Source organism: Macrosteles quadrilineatus, unplaced genomic scaffold, assembly GCF_028750875.1.
Source record: "Macrosteles quadrilineatus isolate MER2022 unplaced genomic scaffold, UCM_ALF_1.0 Scaffold_9__3_contigs__length_116548681, whole genome shotgun sequence".
In the NCBI taxonomy this organism is placed as follows: domain Eukaryota; kingdom Metazoa; phylum Arthropoda; class Insecta; order Hemiptera; family Cicadellidae; genus Macrosteles; species Macrosteles quadrilineatus.
In genome coordinates this window covers 102,584,169-102,609,645 of record NW_026542602.1, presented here as the reverse complement: position 1 = coordinate 102,609,645, position 25,477 = coordinate 102,584,169, and the positions used below count along the sequence as shown (strand labels likewise).

The 25,477-nt window shown below is 35.5% G+C and overlaps 1 protein-coding gene across 3 annotated transcripts; it reads left to right on the top strand.

The window, feature by feature from the left end:
• The first annotated feature begins 528 nt into the window (after positions 1-528).
• On the top strand, positions 529-25,003 carry LOC129002161 (serine proteinase stubble-like). 3 transcript variants are annotated; one of them, XM_054429762.1, is made up of 11 exons: positions 529-572; positions 12,789-13,096; positions 13,593-13,901; positions 14,777-14,990; positions 15,769-16,373; positions 17,952-18,845; positions 20,368-20,554; positions 21,188-21,305; positions 22,075-22,381; positions 23,113-23,244; positions 24,068-25,003. In XM_054429762.1, exons 2-11 carry the CDS (start codon positions 12,791-12,793, stop codon positions 24,227-24,229), a joined length of 3,234 nt encoding a protein of 1,077 aa, XP_054285737.1. In that variant the 5' UTR covers positions 529-572; positions 12,789-12,790; the 3' UTR covers positions 24,230-25,003. The 3 variants fall into 3 exon arrangements, with proteins under 3 accessions (XP_054285737.1, XP_054285738.1, XP_054285739.1); XM_054429763.1 differs by lacking the exon at positions 17,952-18,845 and adding an exon at positions 17,516-17,590; XM_054429764.1 differs by lacking the exon at positions 17,952-18,845.
• Positions 25,004-25,477: the final 474 nt, after the last annotated feature.

Sequence of the window (25,477 nt, the reverse complement as noted above, 5' to 3'; positions counted from 1 at the left end):
GTGGTCCAGGGTCCAGGGTTCCTCAGGGTTGCATCAATGTCCATAGACTCCCTTATATCCTGGTGACCCAGTGGTCCAGGGTCCAGGGTTCCTCAGGGTTGCATCAATGTCCATAGACTCCCTTAGATCCTGGTGACTCAATGGCCTAGGGTCCAGGGTTCCTAAGGGTTGCATAAATGTCCATAGACTCCCTCAGATCCTGGTGACCCAGTATTACAGGGTGCAGGGTTCCTAAGGGTTGCATCAATGTCCATAGACTCCCTTAGATCCTGGTGACCCAGTAGTACAGGGTACAGGGTTCCTCAGGGTTGCACCAATGTTCCTAGACTCCCTCAGATCCTGGTGACCCAGTGGTCTAGGGTCCAGGGTTCCTCAGGGTTGCACCAATGTTCCTAGACACCCTCAGATCCTGGTGACCCAGTGGTCCAGGGTCCAGGGTTCCTCAGGGTTGCACCAATGTTCCTAGAGTCCCGCCTGGACTTCCCTCACTTTCTCCACTGTATAAGACGCTGCTGAGCCTAGCGACGCTCAGTCAGTGGAAGTGTCTAGTGTGAGAAAGGAACCCGAAACAGGTTTGTGTTTTTTGTTTACTCTCTTTGTTTATTATTATTTTGTGTAAGTTAATTTATAAAAATGGAAATATTTTTAAGTACATATTTTTAGAACCAAGCAAATAATGTATGCTGTTTATGTTATTTAATTATTTTGCCATACCTTTTAGGAATTAAATGCGATGTTAGAACTTATTAAATTTAAGTAAAATGCGTGTAAAAGGTTGTATAATAATATTTGTAATTTTAATAGATCTTTAATGTAATGTGTTAAATATTATTATCACATTGATTTTTTAAATAATATTAGGCAAACTAATTTATCAAAGGTGTAATAGTTGAGGACTAGTAACTAATCCTTTGATATCCTAATGTATTGGAAAACTAAATCAATTGTAGAAAAAGTTCGTAACTATACGCTCAAATGTTCAATATCTAAAGCTAAAACAATCGATTGGCTATTTTATTAATAGTTGAGAATAACTTAGTTAGGAACTATCAGTATTTATAGTTTCATACTCAATATAGCCATTAGTAAATCAAACAGTTCAGCTTTGTTAGTTTTATTAAAATAAGGAAATTAATCATTAAGAGCTTTTTTGTGAATCAGAGCCCCTTGTTTCACGATATGATAAATCAACCAACCATACGAAGCACCATAAGAAAGCACGAATAAATAAATATTAATCTAATTTTAACCTAGAAACTTCTTTATTACCCCCATAGGCCTAGAAAAGTTTCGTAAGCATTGAAATTACATGTAATGAAATAAATGTTGTGAGTGTTTAGTAACCTAATATTATAAATGTTTTATATAAAAGAATGTATTGTTAAATATGTTACCTCAGGGTTCCCTGGACTGTTTATTAGGCGAAAGTACGATAACTGCAATGAAACATATTGAACATCTGCAGTATAATTAATCAAACTAGTTTTTTTTCACAATCACAGTGTAAAGGTTTTATGTACTATGTTTTCTCTTTATCTACTTATTTATGTAAAATATTTATGACAGGAGGAACAAGCTTTATTCAAACACTAACGTTGTGGTTAATCCAACCAAGAGTACATTAATTATAGGACAATTTGTGTTAAGTTTAAAACTACATCCTTAAAAAAACCTTTAGTGATTATAAAGTATTTATTCTAATCTTTCTTATTACAAAATCTAAGATTTGCGTTTCAGAGGAACCAACCATATTCCTAAATTTTAGAAATTATAATACATTTATAAAGTTATTCATTCGCGAAATGAAGACGGTGATGATTTAATTACTGAAAACACAATGAATAGGTGGATTATAGTTTAATAGTATTCTACCTTCTTTGACACCGTCTAAAATCCAATCTAAAAAATTAACTTGTTAATAAATACACCCTCATCAATAAAATAAATAATAAATAAAATAATAATATAATATAAATAATAATAATAAAATAATAAATAAATAATAAAATAAAATAATAAATACACCAAATGATCATATTATTAGTAGGCCTACTTTGTGATGTTTTGTATAGTTCAAAATAATATAACAGCAATTTTATTATTCTATTACTTCTGATTAACAATATAGAAGCCCAACCACCATACTAAATACATTAACGGTATTATATACTTGTATAGCTACATTTATTGCATCTTCTTTGTCGCACCTCAAGTGATTGTTCATTATATTCATACTGAAATATACTGTAGAACTGGAGTTTTGTTATTTATGTTACTGCATTGTTGTTATTGGGAAGTCAAAATAATATAAGTTATTGCTTTAAGCTCAACTATGGGGCGACTTAGATTTTTTAAGGAATATGAATTCTATTGAGCCCTCTGAAAACATTAAGCCTATGTATATAACGGGTAACGTTTCGTGATTAATATCGATGTCCTGCACGACAGTTTTACGGCTTTATGATATCTAAGTAACTGAACTAGTACACACCGTAGTCAAAATAGTTTGAATTTTAAATCATATTTACTTAACTGATGTGATATATATTGCCTGTTGTAAATTTTTATTAATTAAAATTGTCTTTGAAACAGATCGGTATTTACTCTTATTTTTTACGCTAAGCTTGCGTGGTTATATCTAAACAACATTTTGTTATCCCGTTTCTTAAAGTATTTGTTCGGTTACCATTGAACTCTACATCCAAAACTTTAAAACCACACACTTAGAACACCTAGAATAATACCAAACCATTTTTTTTTTACTTTCAGATCTTTTCTCAACAATGTGTTTTCCTCTGTCACGTCGTAGTGGTAAATTTTTCCTCGTCTTGAATTCCAAACGCAATACACTAATAACAATTTTCCTATTATACGTTCTTCATTGTTATATCATACAAAACATATAATCCATGAACACTAGTCTACCCACTCCAATTCCCCATTTCCCCAAATTGTTTCCCCATTTCCCCGCATACATGAGTTTATCGGGTGAGGAAGTATGGTCGTGTTTACTTGAGATGGGTTGAACGATCGGCGAAAGTGACTCTCTCACTTTCTCGTGGCCTTCAGCCTTCGTCCGGTGACGCGGGTCGACCATGGCCAGCCAGGGAGGGGACAGAGGGGAGGGAAGCGGTGATCTCAGACTACGCAACTGAGCTTTGAACAGGAAACGTTTAGCGAATAGCGGTAATAGCGGAAACATGTCAAAGGAAAGTTATTGAATCATAGACTGTCATGCTGTGTTGCTAGAGCATATACGATTACTGAAATAAGGCTCGGCTACTTTAACGAGGTAGCGGACCAAAAGTAGCTGAATGGAAGGACACGAATGAGACATAATTCTTATGGGGTAACTACACACGGTGAAAGACTGCCTTTCGAAACTGTGCTTTTAGGAGTACGTACGTGCAGTTGTCTAGACGATCAAGCAGACATGAAGTAAACAATTTAACTGCGAACACGTTTCAACGTATTGAATATATTACTGTATTGTTTCTTAAGCTGTTTGTCATCATAATATTTGTACCGTACGGAATGAAGTGACTGTAATTACGTTCTTTAGTATATTTATTTTTACTGGTTCGGTAATTCTACAACAAGTCTACTAATTTATTTCCAATCAAATAATCAAACTAATAATAAAATCTACTAACGACTAAAACAGAATAATGTGTTATCTAAAAACCACCCAATTTTAAAGAAGTGTCAACAAAACAAATTTTTCAGACCAAGCATCTATATTCATTATTGGATGAAATTAACAAACTCTATAAAATAGTATAAATTATTATAGCCTACTCACGTGATTTCTTCATAAATTGCTAATGATAAAAAAGAGTTATTCTATTTAAATTAAAACTTATTCTTAGTATAAAGCAACGAAATTCATAATTGATACGATTTGAACTTCATTCTTTAATTAACCTATAATCAGACACAATCCAATCCAAAACCACAACCATATCCCGATATTTGCCCTATTTAACACCTAGAGACTACGACGGGTGGTTTGACTGAAGCGCTTCAACTGTTGTGTCGACAGATTAATCAGAAATTGTTACTCAATTGTTTTATCTTTTCTCTGCGTTTATGATTTTCAGCCAGCAGAATTTTAATATCATAAAAAAGTTTCAATTTTAATATATTTCGAATAATATATCGGTGTTCGTCAATGAAACGACGTGCTTGGGAAAATACACACTAGACTATATTATTCATGCATGCTAGTAGATTATAATAATTATGATTTACGACCACTGTAATATTTTGGGCTAATAAGCCAGACATTTTTGGTTCAAGTTCGGCTATTGCGGTCCCTACTTGTTAATGTGTCATCCTTAATTTCTTCACGGTTTTTAGGTAGCAGAACAGACCAATGGTCTCTGGAGCAGAGCACTTGAGATTTCGTTTTAAGCATAGAAAGATTATGTTTTCAAACTTTTTGGTTAGAGATCTGTTGGTTCTGATATGATTTCAGTTGCGGAAACTCCAAATGCATTTATTTTATCCTTCCCTGTGATCAATGCTATAGGATCTATACTACAAATTCCCACTGCATTTTTTTAACTGAATTTTTTTGTACATTGATGAATGTATTTCGTTATGTTTCAATTCGGATTAAAATCATTTGTCCATTGTACAAAGATATTCAAAAGAGAATATTAATGTATTTACACGATAATATTACTCAAACGTAATAACCGTGGCAGTATCATTGTAGATGTTAGCCTCCAGATTGCCAAATAATATTCAAATACCTGCTAGAATCTCTAGAATACTACATTTTTGTATTTCGTTGATCTGTTTTAACTATTTTTCATTTGTCTTTTTAAATTGATAACAAGATTCCAGTTTGCCCGCCAAAACAACGTAGTGGTTCTAAAAATTCAAACTATTCACGAAATATGCCTGTAGCTGTACACAACCAAGCATTTAAAATTGTGTCGATTGTATAAAACAGATGGACTGAAAGTTTGAACTAATTCTAACACCAGAGAGGTACAAGGCCTAGACGTCTCGTACGGTACACACACACACACACACACACATCCACAAACTCTTTCTCTGTCCTTGACCACTTCATAGACTCTTTCTTGATCTTGAGTCTTCCCGCAGGGAAAGTGCTGACCCATTGTTAAATGTAGTAGGCAGATAAGTTTCTCCTCGTTTCCCATCTATGATAACGTGGGATTGGTCTTTGTCTCGATGTGGAGGCAGACAATTTGGCACTAGAGGTTTGTAGTCATTGCTAAATTTATATGTTCCTTAGATTACTATAAGATACAGAAAACCTGGTCTCATTTAGTAGGCCTAAGTGCATTTCTTTTAACATTCAATTTGTAAACTGGTTTTGCACATTTAAATTTTGATTAGTGTGAAACTTACAAATTGTCATGGAGACTATGCACGAACTGCAATCTTATGTACAATATCATAATATTGGGTCTGACTTAGGGGAGGTACAAATGAGGCATTTAGTTCAAAATTCCTCCGTGAACAGCGCTGTAGTAGAGAGCACTTTGGCAATAAAGGTTTACTAACCTCAAAAATAGTTCTGTTCATAAAATAAAATTATAAATGCCTCAAATTCAATTTTACTATTTTTTTAATTATAAAATTAAACTATCATAACCTAACCGAACTAACCAAACTTGCTGATAAAGAAATAATATAACAACAGTTTAGTAATCGGAAAAATAATTCTGTTTATTAAATAAAACTAGAAATTGCTCAATTAAAATTTTATAATGACTTAATAATAAAATTAAACTGTAATAACCAAACCAAACCAACCAAACTTGCTGATAATAAAAAAATCTTGGGCAAAAAGTTAATGCTATCAGCGGGATTCGAACCCGGGACCTACAGTATATCAGCCTGGCACGCTAACCATTAGACCACCGAGGCCGATGGTTAACGATCGTTTTGTTACGGTAATGGCGTTCCCTCAGCTAATAAGAAGCCCTCAGCTGTCATCGTAGCCTCTTCTATACCTCCCCTGAGTAAATACCCATAATATTTATCAACATTACGAATTTTTGGAACCGGTGAAATTAAAAGCGCGTGCAAACAAACTGAACTGAAGCACTATTCCACCGACAAAAGCTATACTTTTTTTGACGTTTTATTAGCAAATTGTGGTGGTCATGTTTTTTTTTATTTTTTATATCTGAATATAGACTGAATTGTTCTATTTATATATTTATAATTTCGGTCGAATATAAAATCAGTGTTTCTTCCCAACAAATGTTTGAAACTTAAAAACTACTGTACCTAGAATGTTGCTTAATATTGACGTAATTGAATTAAACTTGACAGGCTTACCAATCATTATTATTTTACTATTATTATTTACTATTATTATTTTTAATTTTTATTTTTATTATTTATTATTATTTATTTTTTGTTATTTTTTATATTTTTTATTATTATTTGTTATTATTTACTAGATAGATTTATAGAAGACTTCCCATTCTCATGTTAAGCTGTAGAAGTTTTATGGTAAAAATATACCTAGTTGAAAGAGCAGTAGAGTGCTCTAATGTCAATTACTGATTTTTTTCGGATACGCCAATTTTTTTTTATCCAAGCTAAACCGAAAGAAACCCTTACTGTAGACTATAAAATCTAGTATGTCACATCAACGATAATAATACGAAAAACTTAGCGAGAAAATATAATTTTGACTGTAGTATACTACACTCTTTGAATGGCTTCAACAAGCCATATGCGAAAACGAAATTGCTTCAGCTGGTCCATGGGTCATGATGTATGAGATGAGTTTATCAGTAGGTACCTACCTAAAGGTCAATAATATTAAGTACAACAAACCATTATGTACCTACTCTAGTTCTCTATCAGCTCAAAGTGTCGTCATAGCTGTCATTACAGGAGTTACCAAGCTGTGGTCCTCTCCTTGCACCGTGGTTTCTCTCTGATGATATGGCACAAGGATGCACTTATCAATAACAGACTCGAACCTTGAACTGCGAGTGTTCGTCCGTGTAATCGATTTCGACGTCCTTGTTGCCGGAAGTCAATTTCTATTTCCACATCCGGTTTGTCTGTCTCCTGCACGACGTCCGGTGAGAAATTGTATTCATTGACTATAGATACTTTACCGTGAGGTAGACATTCCATCTCTGAGTTAAAAGTTGTAGCTAGTTTATAGAATAAATTAACTTAGTTCGATCGAGTTACTTAATGTGCAAAATCACCGAATTCTTGTATCGGACTGTCTGGGCAACTTTCATGTTGCCATCAGGTACAGTACCTCAGTAACCACGTTTATACTTCAGTATGGAATCTAAAAGAGGAATCCGAATTTGAATAGTAGCTTACTAGTTACTGTATGAGAAGCTCATTCGGCTATGGGTTCTCTTTTATTAAAAATTTTAATCAGCATTTGGGATGTGTGCATCAATATCTAACGCCAATGGTTGTATTCAACAATTAAAACGAATATGAATATGAACGTGAATGGAAATGTTTTGTGTTGTTTTTCATCGTAGGCAGTTTATTTTTGAATATTGAACATTTAATTCAACATTAAACGTTTAGGGAATGTTAGACTGCACATACTAGGCTTGTATTTTAATTTGCAAAACTGTGACCTACTAATAAACAAACAATGCCAAAGTAAGCCCGGTGTTATCGTCTTGGGACTGATGAGCTAGACACAGCTGTTCGAAACCATCGAAGTATATAACACAACATACTTCGATGTTCGAAACCCGCCTTCTCACTGTCGTATCACTGCAGTCACCACACCACATGTTTGCGGGGTGGTGGAATTTTATCCCCCTGGAATTTCACCCCCTGAGCAAACCTGACGTCCCAGCTTAGGGGGTAAAATTTCGGCCGCAAACCTTTGAGTTGCACAACATGAGAAATGTGGACTTAAAGGTAAATTTTCACGGTTGTGAATTTAATCAGAACAAATCAAATTACAAACCCTATAGAGTGGACGGGACGGAATTTTGTACCGGGAATTTTATAGAATTTAATGGAAATAATAAATTTTTACATAAATGGCGTTTTTAGAAAATGACGTTTAAACAATTAACTATTATTTACCGCTTTTTATTAGCGAATTTCCCTATAGGGAAGTAGCTATTACCGTAGGTGGCACGGTAAGACCTAGACCCGGGACCGATTTACTTTTTAATTTTGATGTCCCCAGAGGCCAAAAACACCATTCGTTCAAATTTGTATATTGTATATATATAGACTTGTATATATATATAGTATATATATATATTGTGTATATATATTGTATATATATAGACTTATATATATATAGACTTATATAATATATATATATATATATATATATATTACTAAGCAAATCAAAATACCACAGTACCCTAAAAACATTTTATTTTATTTATTGAAACTAATAGGTTATATACTATACTGTGATCATGGCATTAATGTCCGAAACATGTAAGTAATATAAAATAAAATGTTTTTAGGGTACTGTGGTAATTTGATTTGCTTAGTAACATTTAAAGTAGCCCTCATTGATGTATACAATAACAAAATATATATATATATATATATATATACGTCCGTGAACGCGATAACTTGAGTAATTTTTGTCCGATTTTGATGAAATTTGGTTTAAAGGTGTAAAGCGGAATAAACTTGAATGAGTTCGCGAACTAGCACGATCGGACCATGGGAACGGGGCTTTACAGGGGGTTTTATGGGGTAAAAATTGGTTTTTCTTACTTTTGACCCTCAAAACACAAAATTTCCCGATTTCTCTTTAGACCTTTTTAAAGAGCTTAAAAAAAACAAATAATTTAGTATATAAAAGAATTTTTTTTCGATTATTAGTAACGGAGAAAATTAAAAAAAATTGTAAATTTAAAATTCCCATGTTATTCTTATGGAGAATATTGTCAAATGTTGTAATATGCTTGTTTATGGATATATTTTGATGAAACTTGGCAAATTTATTTATTTTGTACTAAGCTATCAATATTTTACTCAAAAACACACTTTATTAGTTTCCCTGTAGCAGCAAACCTAGGTACTCGTTAAACCTAATGTTATTAAAATATATTTAACTGAAAATCAATTCAGACAAATGGAAATTCGCTTAGTCGGCAGGTTTGCTGCGGCGGGGGTATATAATTGTGTCATTAATTTGTAAACAAAACATTGAAGTAATTCAATAAATCAATTATCAATGCATGTACAAACTTTAGTTGTCCTACTGTTTCCGTGAAATGCAGTAAAACAATCGCCATATCCTCAACACTTAGAAAATTCTATGACAAATCCTAGGTTGATACTGCAAAGGTTGTTGTAGAGTTTTACTTAACTCCATAATCAATGAAACAATCTAGAACAAATCAATCAAAACTACCCCATGTGCTTAGATATGGAATTTAATGGTTTGGACCAGCTGTCTGAAATTGCGCTCTGTCAATTTTCATTAGACTCCCAAATCAACGAGGGTAAAATTCCCCCGCGAACAAACTTGAGAGCGCTCAGACTGCATCATAGTGGCATCAGATCTGCTCTGGGGGTAACATTCCGGTGACCCATGTTTGCCCGTGTACTATATAGTAACGGTACTTTACTAACTGCATATCGAGACATAGACAAATTTAGTTTTGATAAATCATCAATGTTGAATAATGAAGTTAACAACCAAAAGTCAAAAAGTATCCAAATGTTTACAATTTACGTTACTTTTAGGTTGTTATTATCTCTATATGGCTTTTGTCTGCTAATTAAACTACAAAAGACAGTAAAAGATTTTATAAAAATGTATTATTTATCTTAAACTCAAATGTCGATGGTTGAGACTTAAAGAACAATGTTACCTTTTGAACTACTACTTCGATATATTTAGTTTTATCATGTCAATCTAATTACAACGGAATTACATTGCCGACACAAATACATTCGCAAATGCAGTTATTTTTGGGCAGCGATTAAACTCCTACCCAAGTCAGTTGAGACAATCATACAGACATATTCACTGCAATCACAACGGGTCACTTTCGATTAATGACATACAATTTCTCCGTTTGACAGAGCAGCACACATCAATTTGCCAACGTCATGTAGGAGGACAAAGCTGTATTTGTGTCATAGGTAGGTGAGACAAAACTCTCACTGTTGCCCAACCTGGCACAACAAAACGTCCATTACAGCTGTGGTTGCCAACAGATTAGCACTTCGCAGCCAAACATCGGCTTGTTGAACAAACAAAATGCACTTCCGCTGCCGGGTGGCGAAATATTGGCAACACTGTGACATCACAGTCATTTGATCCAAGCATTTCCCGCTTCACAATTGAGTGATTTGATTGTGTAAAAACTAAAGTTTGTTGATTGTTTGTATAGATAACCTAAAGGTAAGAAAACGTATAATTTCGATCATCACGTACCATCTTTGATATGTATTTACCGTCTTGTGAGTCAATAGTATAGGTTTAAATCTAACAAGTGTTATTAGACGTATTTTTTATTATTTCAGGTAATATAATAACACGTAACGATGCTGATCAAGAAATTATTTTGTTTGTATGGACAACAACAGAAAACTAGTAAAACCCTAGGTTCAGAAATGGATATTTGTAAATTAGAATTATTCCTCCCACTTTTATGTATAACTGCGATATTGTTTGAACGACTGAAGAAATATAGTTCACCTTAAACTGGTAAATTAATTCTCAATAATTAAAGGAGTGACGAATTAGGCCTACTCATAACGATTAACATACCGTTACGCCTAAAACTGCATGGGACCGGGTTCCGGACCTTTCTAATCGTATGTTTATAAAAAATGTAATACAATGAAATAAAATTAACTTTCATAAAAGTAAAGTTAATACTGTACTACAACACGCTTGGATCATGTCAATACATTCATATAAGATTACGAGTCTTGAACCCTTATACGAATACTACTGTACATAAATTTAAATAATTTGTATTGTGAAATAAATATTATGATTTAACCGAAATGTTTATTACTATTATGGTTTAGTAAGCTTAGAAAAACTCATTAACGACAGTAGCAAACAAAATAGATTATATTGTTTGCACCATAGTTTAAAGAAATATTTAATGCATTGTTTTTGCATATTTATAAGGTTAGTAGGCCCACATTTTCTTTGTATAAATTATTGTGCCGGTTAAGTGGGTCATAGCAACTACTAATAACTCATTTACAACTGACTTTTCCTAACCAAATTATTATATAGATGTATTCTTGAGGTGATCGATAGTTCTGTAAACAGCACACTTTGAAAGCCGCTTTAGGTGTTAATTTAGGAACTTTATACAATTTAGAATTATATAATTTAATAACTAAGAATAATATTAGAAGGCAAAAATAAAACTAAAGTTTGAAATATGATAGCCTACATTCTTGTTCTATAAAAACTTATGTAGTTCGCTCCCAACCTCAAATTTAGACCCAGATGCATAGGCTATTGTTAAATGATTGATATGTAGTTTACAAAGACCGGGTTTGTAATATCCTACGAAAAACGTAAAACACGCTTAAGAAACGTAGACTTCAACTTCAACATACAAGGAAGACAAGTCTATAGAAATCAAAATCTCGACCGCCTACACATTCAACTCTAACGGTCTCAAATTTCGCGCCAAATGAGTTTACACGCGAATTGCGATAAGACTGGGCGGCTAAAGGTGTTATGGGCAGAACAGCTCTCACCAGCCCACGCGGGTTTCTACCAGGAACTGTTGCATAAACTGATCCTCCTACTGTAACAGTTGATGTTTCATCAAAACTTCGTCACTTTCATCACGGCCCAATAAACATGAGATTGGCCAACCTATGTCAAATGATTGATCGAAATTCAAAACTTATCTTTAATGTCAGAATAGTCCTTAATTTTCAAAAGTCTTTAATTGTAAGAGATGAAACAGCGAATAAAAATACTCGCGAAAGATTTCAAATAGTCAACAATAGGCTATTGTAATTTTCTGTTTAATACCGTTTTTTTACACTTGTTTATAACACGAGATTGCAATTTTCCTGGTGTTTGGTGTTTGCCAATTTTCTCTGAGAGAACAAAAAACGTTCTACTCTCATCTCCATGGTTTGGTCGTCTGCGTAAAAACTATTATCCTTTAGGAGCAACCACGAATACTAGAACGTCATTTGTTTATGTTTATGATCCATACCGGTATTTTTCTAGTATTCGTGGGAGCATTCTACAAAATAGTTTCTTTACTCACGTGCACATGACCTGAGTGCATCTAAGTGTCCTGCTTTTAACTGCTTTGTTACTGAACTCTTTGAAGAGCACTTTCATCTCTAGCTTATATTTATGTTTTCTCTGGTTAATTAGTTTTTACACCCAATAATTCACCTACCAATCTTGATACCTATTGAAACTTAACCCTTCAGCAACAACTTCCATTTATATATGTACCAGCCTATATTGGATGAAAAACAAAAAAATACTGTACTTAATTCTGGCAGTCTGTATAAGAGCATGTTTTAAAGTGTTTATTTCTTTATTAAATAGTTTATTAACTCCAATTAGCAATGTATTACAAATTATACTCTGCCATTGTCTGTAAGTGTTTTGTCCTATGCACTTTTTCCTAAATAATGTTCTCAGGTTAGAGTAAAATTATGAATACATGTCCACTTTGTAAGACACTCCCTTACGAATCACTCTCGATCCAATACTCAATATTATTCATGTTGAATTTTAATCAAAATCTGCAAATTGCTTCTAGTATCTTCACCGTGTTCACCTAATATCTGACCTCCTGATATTGTTACAGACATGAGACTCCTGGCACTCACCCCCCTGCTGCTGCTGGCCTCCGCTCTAGCAGACGATGACTCCTGGTCCTGGGGCAAGCAGAGGTCCGAGCCTGGAGACCAACTGACTTCCGCCCCCTCCGCCTCTGGCTCCACCTCCGTCACAGTCATAGAGGACATCCTAGAGTCTGGCCGAGCGGGCAAGTCCCTGGAGGGGTTCGGCCAGATCTACGAGGACCCTGATGTCCAGCAAGCAATCACAGCTGGCAACGAGACACAGGCCAGACACTACATCAAGGAGCGACTGTGCGGTCTTGGGCTGATGGCGGTAAGTTGAAGTTTTTTTTTTCTCTTAAAGATTGGATAACAAGAGTTGTTACAGTTGTGGTGTTTTAAGCTTCAGAGGAGTTTATCACAATTAAGTAACCTAAAGTCTTATATAGCAAATTAATTCTTTAAAAATTATTATAGAAAATTCTTATGTAACCAGTATATCTCAAAAAATTAAGTAAAACCAACATTATACAAACTCTCAAATGTTTATGAATTTGCTATAGATTGAGCCTGTCCTATCGCACCAAACTCCGAGTTGCTACAAGCAAGTGGCTAGCAACACACCCTTATATTAATACTGATTGGGTATTCCATTGGTCTGAAATGTAAAAACATAAAGACAAAAGAAATGTTTATTACATCATGTTACTTCCTCCATGATAACTTAACAGCATCAGTTACTAATGAATTGTGTTTTCATGTTGTATTTTATCCCAGAGTGTTTTTGACAAAAATAGTGGTCCAGTTCTAACCTTACAATGATATTCCAGTGTGAGTTGGATGCTGAAGGCAAATACCTTGCACCTCAAGACCTCATCTACGCCCAGCCAGTCCACATCAAACCTGTGGGTCGACCCATCCCTGCCGTGCCAGTAGGGGGCACTTCTGTAGGGGGCTACGGTCCCCCACGACCAGTGCCTCTTCCCCCTCGCCCAGGGTACGGCCCCCCGCCTCCTCCACTGAGACCTTACCTCAAGAAGCCTATTTATGAGCCAGAGGACAAACCTGTGGTCGTGGTGGGAGGCACAGGTGGTGGAGTACAGACTCATGTACACCATCACTACCATCATGGAGACAAGGTAAACAGCAAATAGGCCTGCTTGATCAAATAACTTACACACTGTGAAAAAAATTACAAATCCAAACTGGGATGTACAAAATTAGTTATTAAAACTGGTCTTAGTATGTAACAGAACCAAACGAAATCCCACTTCATTCTATACTCACATTCTTATCATTCACTCATATTTTGGTTTTAAATACGCCGCGGGTGAATCACGATCTCAATGGTATAATATGGTGCATGGATTGTATTATACTTTTAAAGTTTATTAGGCAGATAGCTGAGTGATTAAAGTGCTAGCAATCAAAAGGTCACCGGATTGATTCTGAGAAAAGTCAATAGCTTTTTTATGGTTTGAAACGGTACCCAGCTGTTCCTGATCATTGTGCCTTAAATAAATGCTCTTGACTGTTGAACCAGCTTATCTTAGTCAGTAACAAAAGCTACACAGATCATCTTGCACCATTCAACACTCATTCTTCACTCATATTTAGGTTAAAATACGCTCCTACTAAGGAAGGTGGCGTCCCCATCTAAAATAATTAATCATTGATAGGGAACTATCCAGGCCAGTTACTTCTTGAAACCAAACAAATTTGGAGGTGACTAAAACTCTTACTGCTTAAGACATAAAATAATGATATTTTGTATTTTGTTCGAAAATCTCCTACCTAAACATGAGTTGTGATATATTCTGAGGTACAAAACATCTTAACCATAAATGATTCCGAAATTAAACTTTATGGAATGTGTATTTTAACCAATAATTCTTTATCTCATATCACTCCGATAACAACTTTATAAATAATATAGATATACATATATATACACAGAATATTCAGGTATCCACTCTTGACTCACTCAACCTTCAAATTCAATATTTGTCTCCAGGTTGGTCTTACCGGTGTGATTGACACAACTCTCGACACAGCTCCCTACGGAAGCTATGGAACTCCTTCCATCTCCGGACCTCCTCCTCCCGGACCTCTCTATGGCAACTCCATCTCTCCCACTGGAGCAGGGGGACTCTACCCTAGTGGATCTTCCTACGGCAAACCTGACTTCTACAAGAAGCAGCTCAACCTCAAAGGCTCTTACTCTTCTGGTAAGTTCACAATGGTTTCTGTAGTGACTCCATATACATAAACTCCTTGGATTAAAAGGCCATTCAATCTCTCTATCAATCTATTTTAAATCTTCTTTTGCCCATTTTCAAAATTTAGCTTTATCCATCATCGTATCATTTTCTTACTTCTTTAGTCCATATTCATGGGGCTATCTCAAAACCTCTTCATGTTTTTGAACTCCAGTGTTGATCAGACTAAGCATTATGTTCTTTCTCTGATTAGTACCTTAATTATAGGTACCTAATTTGAAAAGACACCTTGATTACTTGACAATTACAATGAAAGATGCACTGATAGTCAACCCATTTAAATTATAAGGACAAGTTAAGTTTTGGATTTTAAATTTACAAGTATATTTGCCAAGCACAGTGGCTCTGATAAGGCAGACAATGCTTGAGACTGATCTCAGGTACTGCTGTATCTTATCTTATCTCTGTCGTCACCACTGACTAGTTGATGTGGCTTTGACTTAATGACTCTGTAATCTGTAATGGTGTTTTGCTGTCCTTAGATCACCACACAGTAGTCAGTACAGTACAGTAGTCTATGGTGACAAGTAGTCAAGGGTTATTATAATTTGACAAATAAATACAAATTTTATAAGTTCTGTTAGTTTTTAATAAGTAATAAGTAATAATAGTTTACAAAAAGCTGGTATGGAAAGGTGGTATGGAACAAAAAGCTTGGTAATTATTAATTATAACCAGTCGTAAATTGTATAAATATCTGTTGAACCCTAAAATTGTATGGTTACAGGAAACGGATTGACTGGATCCAGTTCTAGCTACTCACCTCCTTCCAGCTTCAACCCCAGCAGCAGTTACAACCCCTCCCAGACCTTCAACACAGCAAGTTCCCTCTATAGTTCTGGAAGCTCTAACTACAACCCGGGAAGTTCCAACTACAACTCTGGAAGTTCCAACTTCAACTCTGGAAGTTCCAACTACCCTGGAAGTTCCAACTACAATCCTGGCAACAGCTACGTCGCTTCTACCAACAACTACAACCGTTACCCGAACTACGAGAGTCCACGAGTGGACAGTGATTGTTTCTGCGTCCCGTTCGATCAGTGCTTGCCTCACGAGATTGCTCGGAAGGAGGACGGATACTTCATCGACCCAAGGACCAACGGTGGTTCTACCATCGAGGCTTTGGGACCAAACGATGTTGTGATCACAGACGGAAACGGAACCATGACTGTTGTGACAAAACCTAAGAGAGAGGATACGGAGAGCAAGAAGGAAACTGAAGAAAAGAAAGAAGAGGAGAAGAAGGAGGAGAAGAAAGAAAGAAGAAGGAGAGAGGCTTCTGATGACGCTGTGGCAGAAGCAACAGAAACTGAAGAGAGAAAGCACAAACCTGTAAGTAAACATCAGCATGACGTAGCTAGATCTTGAATAGATTTTACTAGTTAAAATCTCAATTTTTATGAAATTTTAACTATGTTTATGATTAGTAATGTGTGTTAAAAAAGTTTACGCCACACTACATTATTTTGACGAACTTCCCACGCAAGGATTTAGTCCAGAAAACAGCTGTTTGCCGCCAGCTTATTCAAATGGGGTTTCATTGCGTACTACTGTGCTGCAATGAGTTTTGCCGGACACCAATCAGCTGATTATACTATATTTAGGTGACAATGAATGGTTATAAACAAAAACATAACCTCTCTTAGAGGTTTTTTAGTCCTTTAGTTGGTGAAAATATATTAGGATTTGTACAGATTTAGTAGTATGGCGTAAACTATCGTACGTAACTCGTCCAAAATGTGTGTACCGGACTCGTATGGTAATCCCGTACTCGACTTCGTCTCGCACGGGAACGACCACACTCGTCCGGTAAACACTTATTTTCAGGACTAGTAACGTAATATACTATTACCAAAAGGTAAACTAGAATAACTAAAAAAGTAGATATCCATATGCCATATCTTAGTTTAATATAACTGTAATTCCATAATAAAAAAGAGAATGGTAGCCTAATTTGGGTAAAAAATTCAACCAACTGTTTAACATTTTTAACCCACTAAAAAATTTTTGGGGAGAAGTGCAGCTTAAACTGAATAATATATTTTATGATAACAGACTATAAGAGATGGTATCATTGTGTTTTTGTTGGATTAAGGGTAATGATAAATGAGATTTTACTTTAGAACAATGTTTAGGTTTTGTAAAATATTTATCATGGATTAAAATCTTTTTACTTGTCTGTATTTTTTGTGGTAAATTTCATTGGTAACACTGTGTTAACTGTGAAAAATTACAATAGTAAAAATTGATTATACGAATGTAATGAAAAACATTTTTACAGACTCATCACTATAAAAAAAAGTTAAAAGTGTTATTTGAATGGTATATTTCATATTTTGTAAATTCTAATACTTATTTTTAACTGGTAGTAGTGCACTGCACTTAACTCACTAGCACAGTAGTTAACAGTAGAAGTGTAGTTGTGCACCTAAAGCATTTACAGCAATTAACGCACATTTTGGCTTGCTTGGCAGCGGGAAGCCGTCGCGGAAGAAGCGTCTTCCAGATATGAGGTGACAGAAAATGACGTGACAGCAGAAAGTTCTGGCGTAAGTTCCCACTGTTTGAATTCAACTCAAGATTCCTTCTTCTGTTTTCATTAACATCATTGGTTAAGGGTTTCATTTAATTCACTTCATCACCTCCCAGCGTAAAATCATTGTGCTCATTTAAACACCGGGTGTATATTTCCCCTCCTCCAGATGGTGCCAAAGTTCACTATATCCCCATGAGTCCTTTTATCAAAATTATTTAATTTTAAATTACGAGAATTTGTTGTAAAGTTCACAGTATTCGGAAGACACGTGGGAACACTGTACAGTACGAACTCACTGCGTCACTCTGGCATGATGTACAAAGTTGGCACTGTTGTATGGTTGGCAAGACTGAGAGAGAGGTTAATGTTTGCAGCGCAAGTTCGGTCTTGGCGGAGGCGGAGGTGGAGATGATGATTCAGATTCCGATGGCTCCGGCCTCAAACTCCGTCCAACTTTCGGTGTTTCCTTTGGTCTTCCCTCTGGAGGAGGAGGAGGTTATCCCATTAACCCATATGGTCCTAACCCCGCCATCAACCCTTACTATGGCTCCGTGGGAGGGAACGGTCTAGATTTAGGACTAGTCAGTGTTAATCCCCTGCTTTCAGTTCAAGTCACTAAAGATGAATACGGTGAAAAGGTCGTTAAACCGTTGGTCAACCTTCACGTAACTCCTAATCATGGTCTTATCCATAAAGTAGGTCATATCATTCATAAGTTCAAAGAGCCTCACTATGGAGGTTACCCTGGTGGTTATCCACCTTATCTTCATCAGCATCATCACCAACACTACCACTCACCCCCACCCCCTCCAATCTACCACCACAAGCCCAGCTACTACCCTTACAAGCCTTCGTACGGTCCCCCTCCCAGGCCTTACTACGAACCTTATGCCCCAAGCTTCAACAGCTTCAGAACCGATAACGGACCTTTTGGTTATGACAATGACTACAAAGCTTCGTCATCTTACGATCCTTCCTATGTTGAGTCCGACTTCAAACCCTCCCTTCACGGACCTTCTCACTACGACAACAGTTACGCACCCAGTTACGACGGCCCTGGTTATGATGGCCCCGGTTACGATGGACCCAATGACTTTCAAGATGATTATTACCGCAGTTCCAACGTTTCTTCCCACGTAAACTTGGGAGCCTCTTCCTCCAAAGAGTCCAAATCCAACCTAGTCCAGTTCCCTAGCGACCGCAGAGCCGGTGATAGACAAAAACGTGAAACTTCACAAAACGAAAGTGAGAAGGTACAGCCGGAAAAGGTAAGATGGATGTCCAATGCCACTAACCATAAACTGACATGACTTTGTACTTTACAGGTAACTCTGAAATCATTTTAGATTAAATTCTATGTTGTTCATACAAACTTGGTTTTAAAATAGTTTACAATATCTGAACCCAACTGATTATGTTAAACTTTACCAAATTTTGAGCACAACTAAAAAGTTGCACAATTTTAACAAATATTTGTTCAGCAGCAAACTCTATAAAACATTTGAATGTAAGAGTGGCTTGAATAACAACTTGCAAAAATACCTTAAATCAACATGACTTATTTACAAAAACAATATCAGATTAAGATAAAGCCCAGTTTTCTTTTTCAATTCAAAGGTAGAACATATGAAAACTGACCCAAAACTGTCCTTTTTCATTTGAACCCATTATGTTTGAATCTGATTTTATTGGACTTGACACCTTTTTGGTTGGTACTAGTATTCAACTTGACACAAACAACCAAAACCAGAATATGAGACTCTAATAAACTTTAAATAATCATGTATTGCTTTGACGAAAACACGGAATATAGAACTTAAAATATTACCAAAATATTATATGAAACATTTGAAACATTGCATTTTACTTCTATCTTATCAACATGTACTTGACTCATTTGTGATAAGTTTGAAGCTTTTTCACAGCAACAGAATTCAAAGTCACAGCTTTGAAAGTTACTCCCACAACAAAATACGGTGACCAATTGTATACTTAAAACTAACTTTCCTTTCACTTAACGTTAACTCTCTACTTTACTTTACTGGTACTTTACTGTCTTGGTGATTCGGAATCTTTTTGGCCATAAACTGTTTTGTACTAACATAGGATAATCTAGATTAAACAATCTCAAATTTTAACTTAGGAAAAAAACTTGTAGTGCAATTTCTTCATTCTCCATATTGTAGACAAGATATATAAGTTGCCATGTACTCTTAATATCATCCTCATCTCATACAATAATCATACATTTCCTTAAGATACATTGCCCTTCAGCGTAATAAAATGATATGGAATGATGAAATTTGTGTTTTAGATGGTATTTTTTTTAATTATAGGCCTACTTTTCTTGGCATGCATTGCTTTTGAGCATGAAAAAGTGAAACAAATGATGAAATCATTATTTTAGATAGTAGAATTCTCAATGCTTTTTTGGAATGCTGTTAAATCAATGCTGCAAATCTTATGAATGGAAAGAGTCTCATGCAGGCCACACAATTAATTAGCATGAAATTGTATTGCACATGAATGAGCCTTGCCAGCGCTTTTGAAAGGTCAATAGAAGTACCAGACCACAAAAAATGAAAATATTTTATTTAATATATTTCTGAGTTACATTTTTGACTAGACTATCTATTTTCATTTTGAGATTATAAATTGTCTCAGATTTTTACCAACATCTTGTATATTTGAACAAAAAGTTTGGACTCATTTCAAAGAAACCAAAACTAAAACCGATTGCTATTTAAAACTTTTAGCACTATATTTGACTAACATACCTCTCACACACAGCGTCAAGCCTACTACCCTGGTGGTGGAGCTGGTAGGTGTGGCCCCCGCCAAGTATGTTGTCGGCGCCCCCTTCCCCCCGCCCAGCAGGTCTATCGCCCTCACAATCCTCAGTGTGGAGTTAGGAACACCCAGGGTGTCCATGGTAGGATCAAGAACCCTGTCTACGTCGATGGTGACAGCGAGTTTGGTGAGTTCGTTCTACACGTTTTTTAACTGACAGACAGAAAGGATAGTAGAAATTGAATATTGGTTGTAAACTGATTCTAAGGTTTTACCGACTTAAGAAGTCTTGATAAATTAAGAAGTAAAAGTAAAAAACACACATCTACATTTAATACAGTGAAAAGGTAAAAAAATAACTTGTAGCCTATGTTAAGCGTACTAAAATTGAAGGGATACAGCATGTAACCCAACCCACACTCAGCTCTTTACTCATATATGGGTTGAAACTCGCTCCAGTACAAGCTATATGTTAATCTTTTGGAAAAACGTCATTAGCATTGCCTAAAAATTCAACAGTATTTTTATATTTACTGTATCACAATGTTGTTGAGTCGGTGGCTCAGTAGGTAGCGCCACAAACTTTTGAACCAAGGCAGCAATGTCATGGTCATGGGTTCGAATTCTGATACCTGCCACTACTTTTTATTAGTACACTTCACCCCCTTGTACTGTACTGGCTCACCATGCATTCCATGCACAGATACGTAGTCTATGTGGATGGGCAAAGTTGTAAGAGACCTACCAACTTCTTAAAAGGAAAACCAAAAATACCTGTAAAATACCAGAAATATTTCTTAAAGCCCCCTTCCTCTTACAGGAGAGTACCCTTGGCAAGTGGCTATCCTGAAGAAGGACCCTCAAGAGAGTGTGTATGTGTGTGGAGGAACCCTCATCGACCACCAGCACGTCTTAACAGCAGCTCACTGTGTCAAATCGTGAGTATAATACAGTACTACAAGTAGGCCTAGTGAAAACTAATGACCCTCGTTGTCTTACAGTGTAAAATTGAAACTAATAAGAATCCTCTTCATTTAAAAAATTATTGTTGATGCTGGTTTTGAGACGTAAGGTATCAGAATATGCGAGTTTAAGAACATCATATTATTTCTATACTATTTTCTTAAACTTTGCATTTAATCATTGACTATTGGATACAGAAGTTAATAGTCAAAGATTTAATACAGCTTGAAATATTACAACCTTCAGTTTGCTGATATTTTTAAGTGCATTATCCTTCATTTTCTGTGTTCTTTACTTTTGAGTTTATTCAACAGTTACAAATTAATATAAGTTGATCAAAGGTTAATATAAGTTGATATAAGTTTGAGTTTTTAACACAACTTCATGTGACTGGTTTTTAATTTTTTTTTTACTACTAGGACTAACTAAAATTCATCAGGCCTCTCATAACCCCTAATCAATTGCCTTAAAATACTTCTTAAAATGTTATTTAAGGTAGTAATATAGAATTGTTTTCATATTTAATGGTCATTTTTACACTGGTGATCCTTTTGTTTCATCTTCCTCTTAATTATCATTCTGAAAATAGTATTTAAAGTTAGTACATGTAGAAGACCGAGAGAGTGAGGGTTACGATTTGATTGGGGAAATATTGTAATAATTAAATATAATAATAATTTTGAAAAAAGGGACTCTTGGGGATATAATTAAATATAACATAATTAAATCCCTCAAATGCAACAGTTACACCAACTTTGACCTCCGTGTGCGGCTGGGAGAGTGGGATGTGAACCATGATGTAGAGTTCTACCCCTACGTAGAGCGAGATGTCTCGGCTCTCCACGTTCACCCTGAGTTCTACGCGGGGACGTTGTTCAATGACATCGCTCTGCTGCGCCTGGACCACCCCGTGGACTTCCAGCAGTCGCCTCACATCAGTCCGGCCTGTCTGCCTGAGCCTCACTCTGAATACGCTGGACATCGCTGCTGGACCACGGGCTGGGGCAAGGACGCCTTCGGTGACTACGGAAAATACCAGAACATCCTCAAGGTAGTAGAGAATGAAAATTGTCAGTCCTAGCTTGGGTTCGCTCGGTGATTTAATCAAGTTATAACGTAATAGATTTTTCTAGACTTTAATCTTCTTTCACTTTCCTGAAGTGGAGGTGCATTTCTAAATCATTTTTAGACTGGCAATGATGTATTTATTTTTTTAGATCATTGTTTGGTCTTTCATATGAAGTGATTTAAATTGGTGGGAGGAATATAATAGTAATATTCAACAAGTGTTTTTTTGTTTTTTTTTTGTTGTTTTTTTTGCTAATGTTTGGAAAAGTAGATTGTGGTTGTGGTAAGACCAAGATCCAGAACCTCTGTATTTGAATTTTGAAGGAATTTACCTTCAGGAATTACTTCAAAATTATGAGCTCTTAAGAGAAGATCATCTGTAACTGCAATTTCTTTGGTCTAACACTATGAAACCCTACCGAACCAACTATTGACCTTCCTGGCAAGGTCAGTTATCCTTGCTAAAATCAAATGCACTTCTGCTTGGTTACAATATGCAATTCTAATAACTCTTTAGCAAATTCAAGTTTTGCAATTTTTCTTACAGCGAGATGTAAGATTTATGAACTCTTGATCAAGAGTATAATAATCTGAATCTGTCACTTCTTTTATTGAACACTATGAAAGGATATTCCAAATTAACTTCATCTTTCATATATTATCCACTGTCCACACCCAAGTCAAGTGCCTCACTATTCCTGTTTGTTTGTTCAGGAGGTGGATGTGCCGGTAGTATCACATCATCAGTGCCAAGCCCAACTACAGCAGACCAGGCTAGGGTATGACTTCAAGCTGCACCCAGGCTTCATCTGTGCTGGCGGAGAGGAGGGCAAAGACGCATGCAAGGTTGGTACCGACAACTGTTATCTATTTCATCTCTTATCTATTTTATATATTCCAAACAAATAAATCAAAAACCCTGTGATACTTCAAAGTTTACAAAATTTAAAAACTGTTGATGTCCTAACACTTTTACATTAATAGAAAATTCAACTCAATAGAACTGGCAACAGATTTATGAATAAAAACAAAAGATTTAAATGCTCATCTACAATCTTGGACAATCAAAGCTTTGATTTGTTCTGACTATTTTTTACGAAAATACAAAATGATTTTCCATTCACGATGATATTTTCAGTCCTGCAATAAGCAAACATTTCTATTACCGTGTCAATGTAGTAATCATGCCATATCAAAACTTTAAAAAAATGCTTCTAAGTCCTGTCTTTTATCTAAAGTTCATTATTCCATCAATGATAATAAATTAAAATTACAATCCGTAAAGATGTTTTTTATTGTGTCCTACTTCTCTTCATGTTTATTTAGTTTTAAGAATATTAATAATGATACATGTTTTCCCAGCTATGCTGGAACACTGAAAATGTATGATTATTGTAACAATTAAGTCGCATTCTGTTCTATTTAATTTGATGTAAAACAGTTAAAAATTAGATTGATGTCTGGACGGTTATTGACGCTGTTTAAATTAGTTGCATGACAATAAAGATAAGATTTCTAATTTCTAAAGGATAGTTTTCAAAATCTTAATCCCTGAAATGTTCTTTTTAATCTTCTGGTTCACTGATCTTCATCTTAAAACCCACTTCCATTCCAACACACCTGATCTAGTTGAATCTCCAAAAATTTAATTTGTTTTCTTCTCTCGCAGGGTGACGGTGGTGGTCCGATGGTGTGTGAACGAGGAGGTACCTGGCAGCTGGTGGGAGTGGTCAGTTGGGGTATAGGCTGTGGACAATACGGAGTGCCAGGAGTCTACATCAAGGTCGCGCACTACCTCGACTGGATACGTCAACTGACTGGACGTTTCTGAGGGTCTGCTCAACCACAGCATAGACATGCTAGGACACTCCGAAGGGTGTGAAAGAAACATATGTGAGGATTGTTGGACATTTTTAGAAGCTAAATAAGCTATTGCAGGTAGAGAGGTTATTTTTTATATGCTCCTTTATACACACTGTCAAAGGTTTATTAAGTGAAAACAAAAGTATATTGATTTTAAAAATTGAGTAAATATCAACATTACCTAGAATAACAAACCATTAGAATCTAATGTAAATAGTTTGGAGGCCCTTAAAGTGCAGTTTATAAATTTACTTAGGATGTCTTTCTTAAAAGTACAGCTATGTAAGATAAAACGATGATTGAAATGATTGATGAAACTAAAAAGTACTAAAACCTCTCTCCTTGCTTTTTTTTATTGGTAACCTTCCCAAAAGGATTGTATTATAAAACTTCTCCCTAAATTCTTCTGCCAGGTTGTGCCTGTTTTGTAAAATAGCATTAATATAGGCTAAAAATACAAACTTTGGGTTTCTTGGCAACGCCATTCGTCCGAAGCTTGTCAAAACAATGTGATACGTGAATGCCCTTTTCAAGAAACCTAGAGAGAAAGTAATGCATATTTCATGCTGTATCGGTACTCGTTAGCTTTAGACCAGAATTTTATTTTTTGTATTATATTTATGAGTAATATTCTAATAGATGTTTTCTATGTGGACTATTATTAATTTATTAATGATGGTAACTATTGTGAATTTATAATGATGGTAACTTTAACTTATTTATAATTCACGTCGTACTTAATGTTGAGAAATAAAGAATTGTTTACAAAACGTTGTCTTTATTATGAAAATGGAACCTTGGACACCTTTGAAATACTTTATAATAAATAGTTAAGATATATTGATTTACAAATCTGGAGTTAAAAGAAACCATACATCACAATTTAGGTTTTGATATTCGATAATCTATAATTTGTTGACACAAAAATATAACATTTAGTAACTGGAGAGGATGGTGGCTACCTAATAAACATACTTACTTACTCTTACTCCCAGGGCCATTTATATCGGAGGTGATATTTGGCCGCACCAACAAATCTTCGCCAAGTTAACCGGTCTTTCGCATCATCTTCCGTTGCCCCAATTCTCTCCAAATCTTCTTGCACTTGCTTCCACCACCTCTGCTTAGGTCTTCCCCGGGGTCGTCTTCCTGTAGTGTTTCCCTTTAAAACTCTTCCCAGTCTACAATCTTCATCTCTTCTTAATATATGACCAGC

What these genes read in the sequence shown, in the direction of transcription:
- LOC129002161 (XM_054429762.1), top strand. Translation starts at nt 12,791, where the DNA reads ATGAGACTCCTGGCACTCACCCCCCTGCTGCTGCTGGCCTCCGCTCTA. An exon ending in AATACCAGAACATCCTCAAG is followed by an intron (nt 22,382 to 23,112) that starts GTAGTAGAGAAT and finishes TTGTTTGTTCAG; the next exon opens with GAGGTGGATGTGCCGGTAGT. An exon ending in AGGGCAAAGACGCATGCAAG is followed by an intron (nt 23,245 to 24,067) that starts GTTGGTACCGAC and finishes CTTCTCTCGCAG; the next exon opens with GGTGACGGTGGTGGTCCGAT.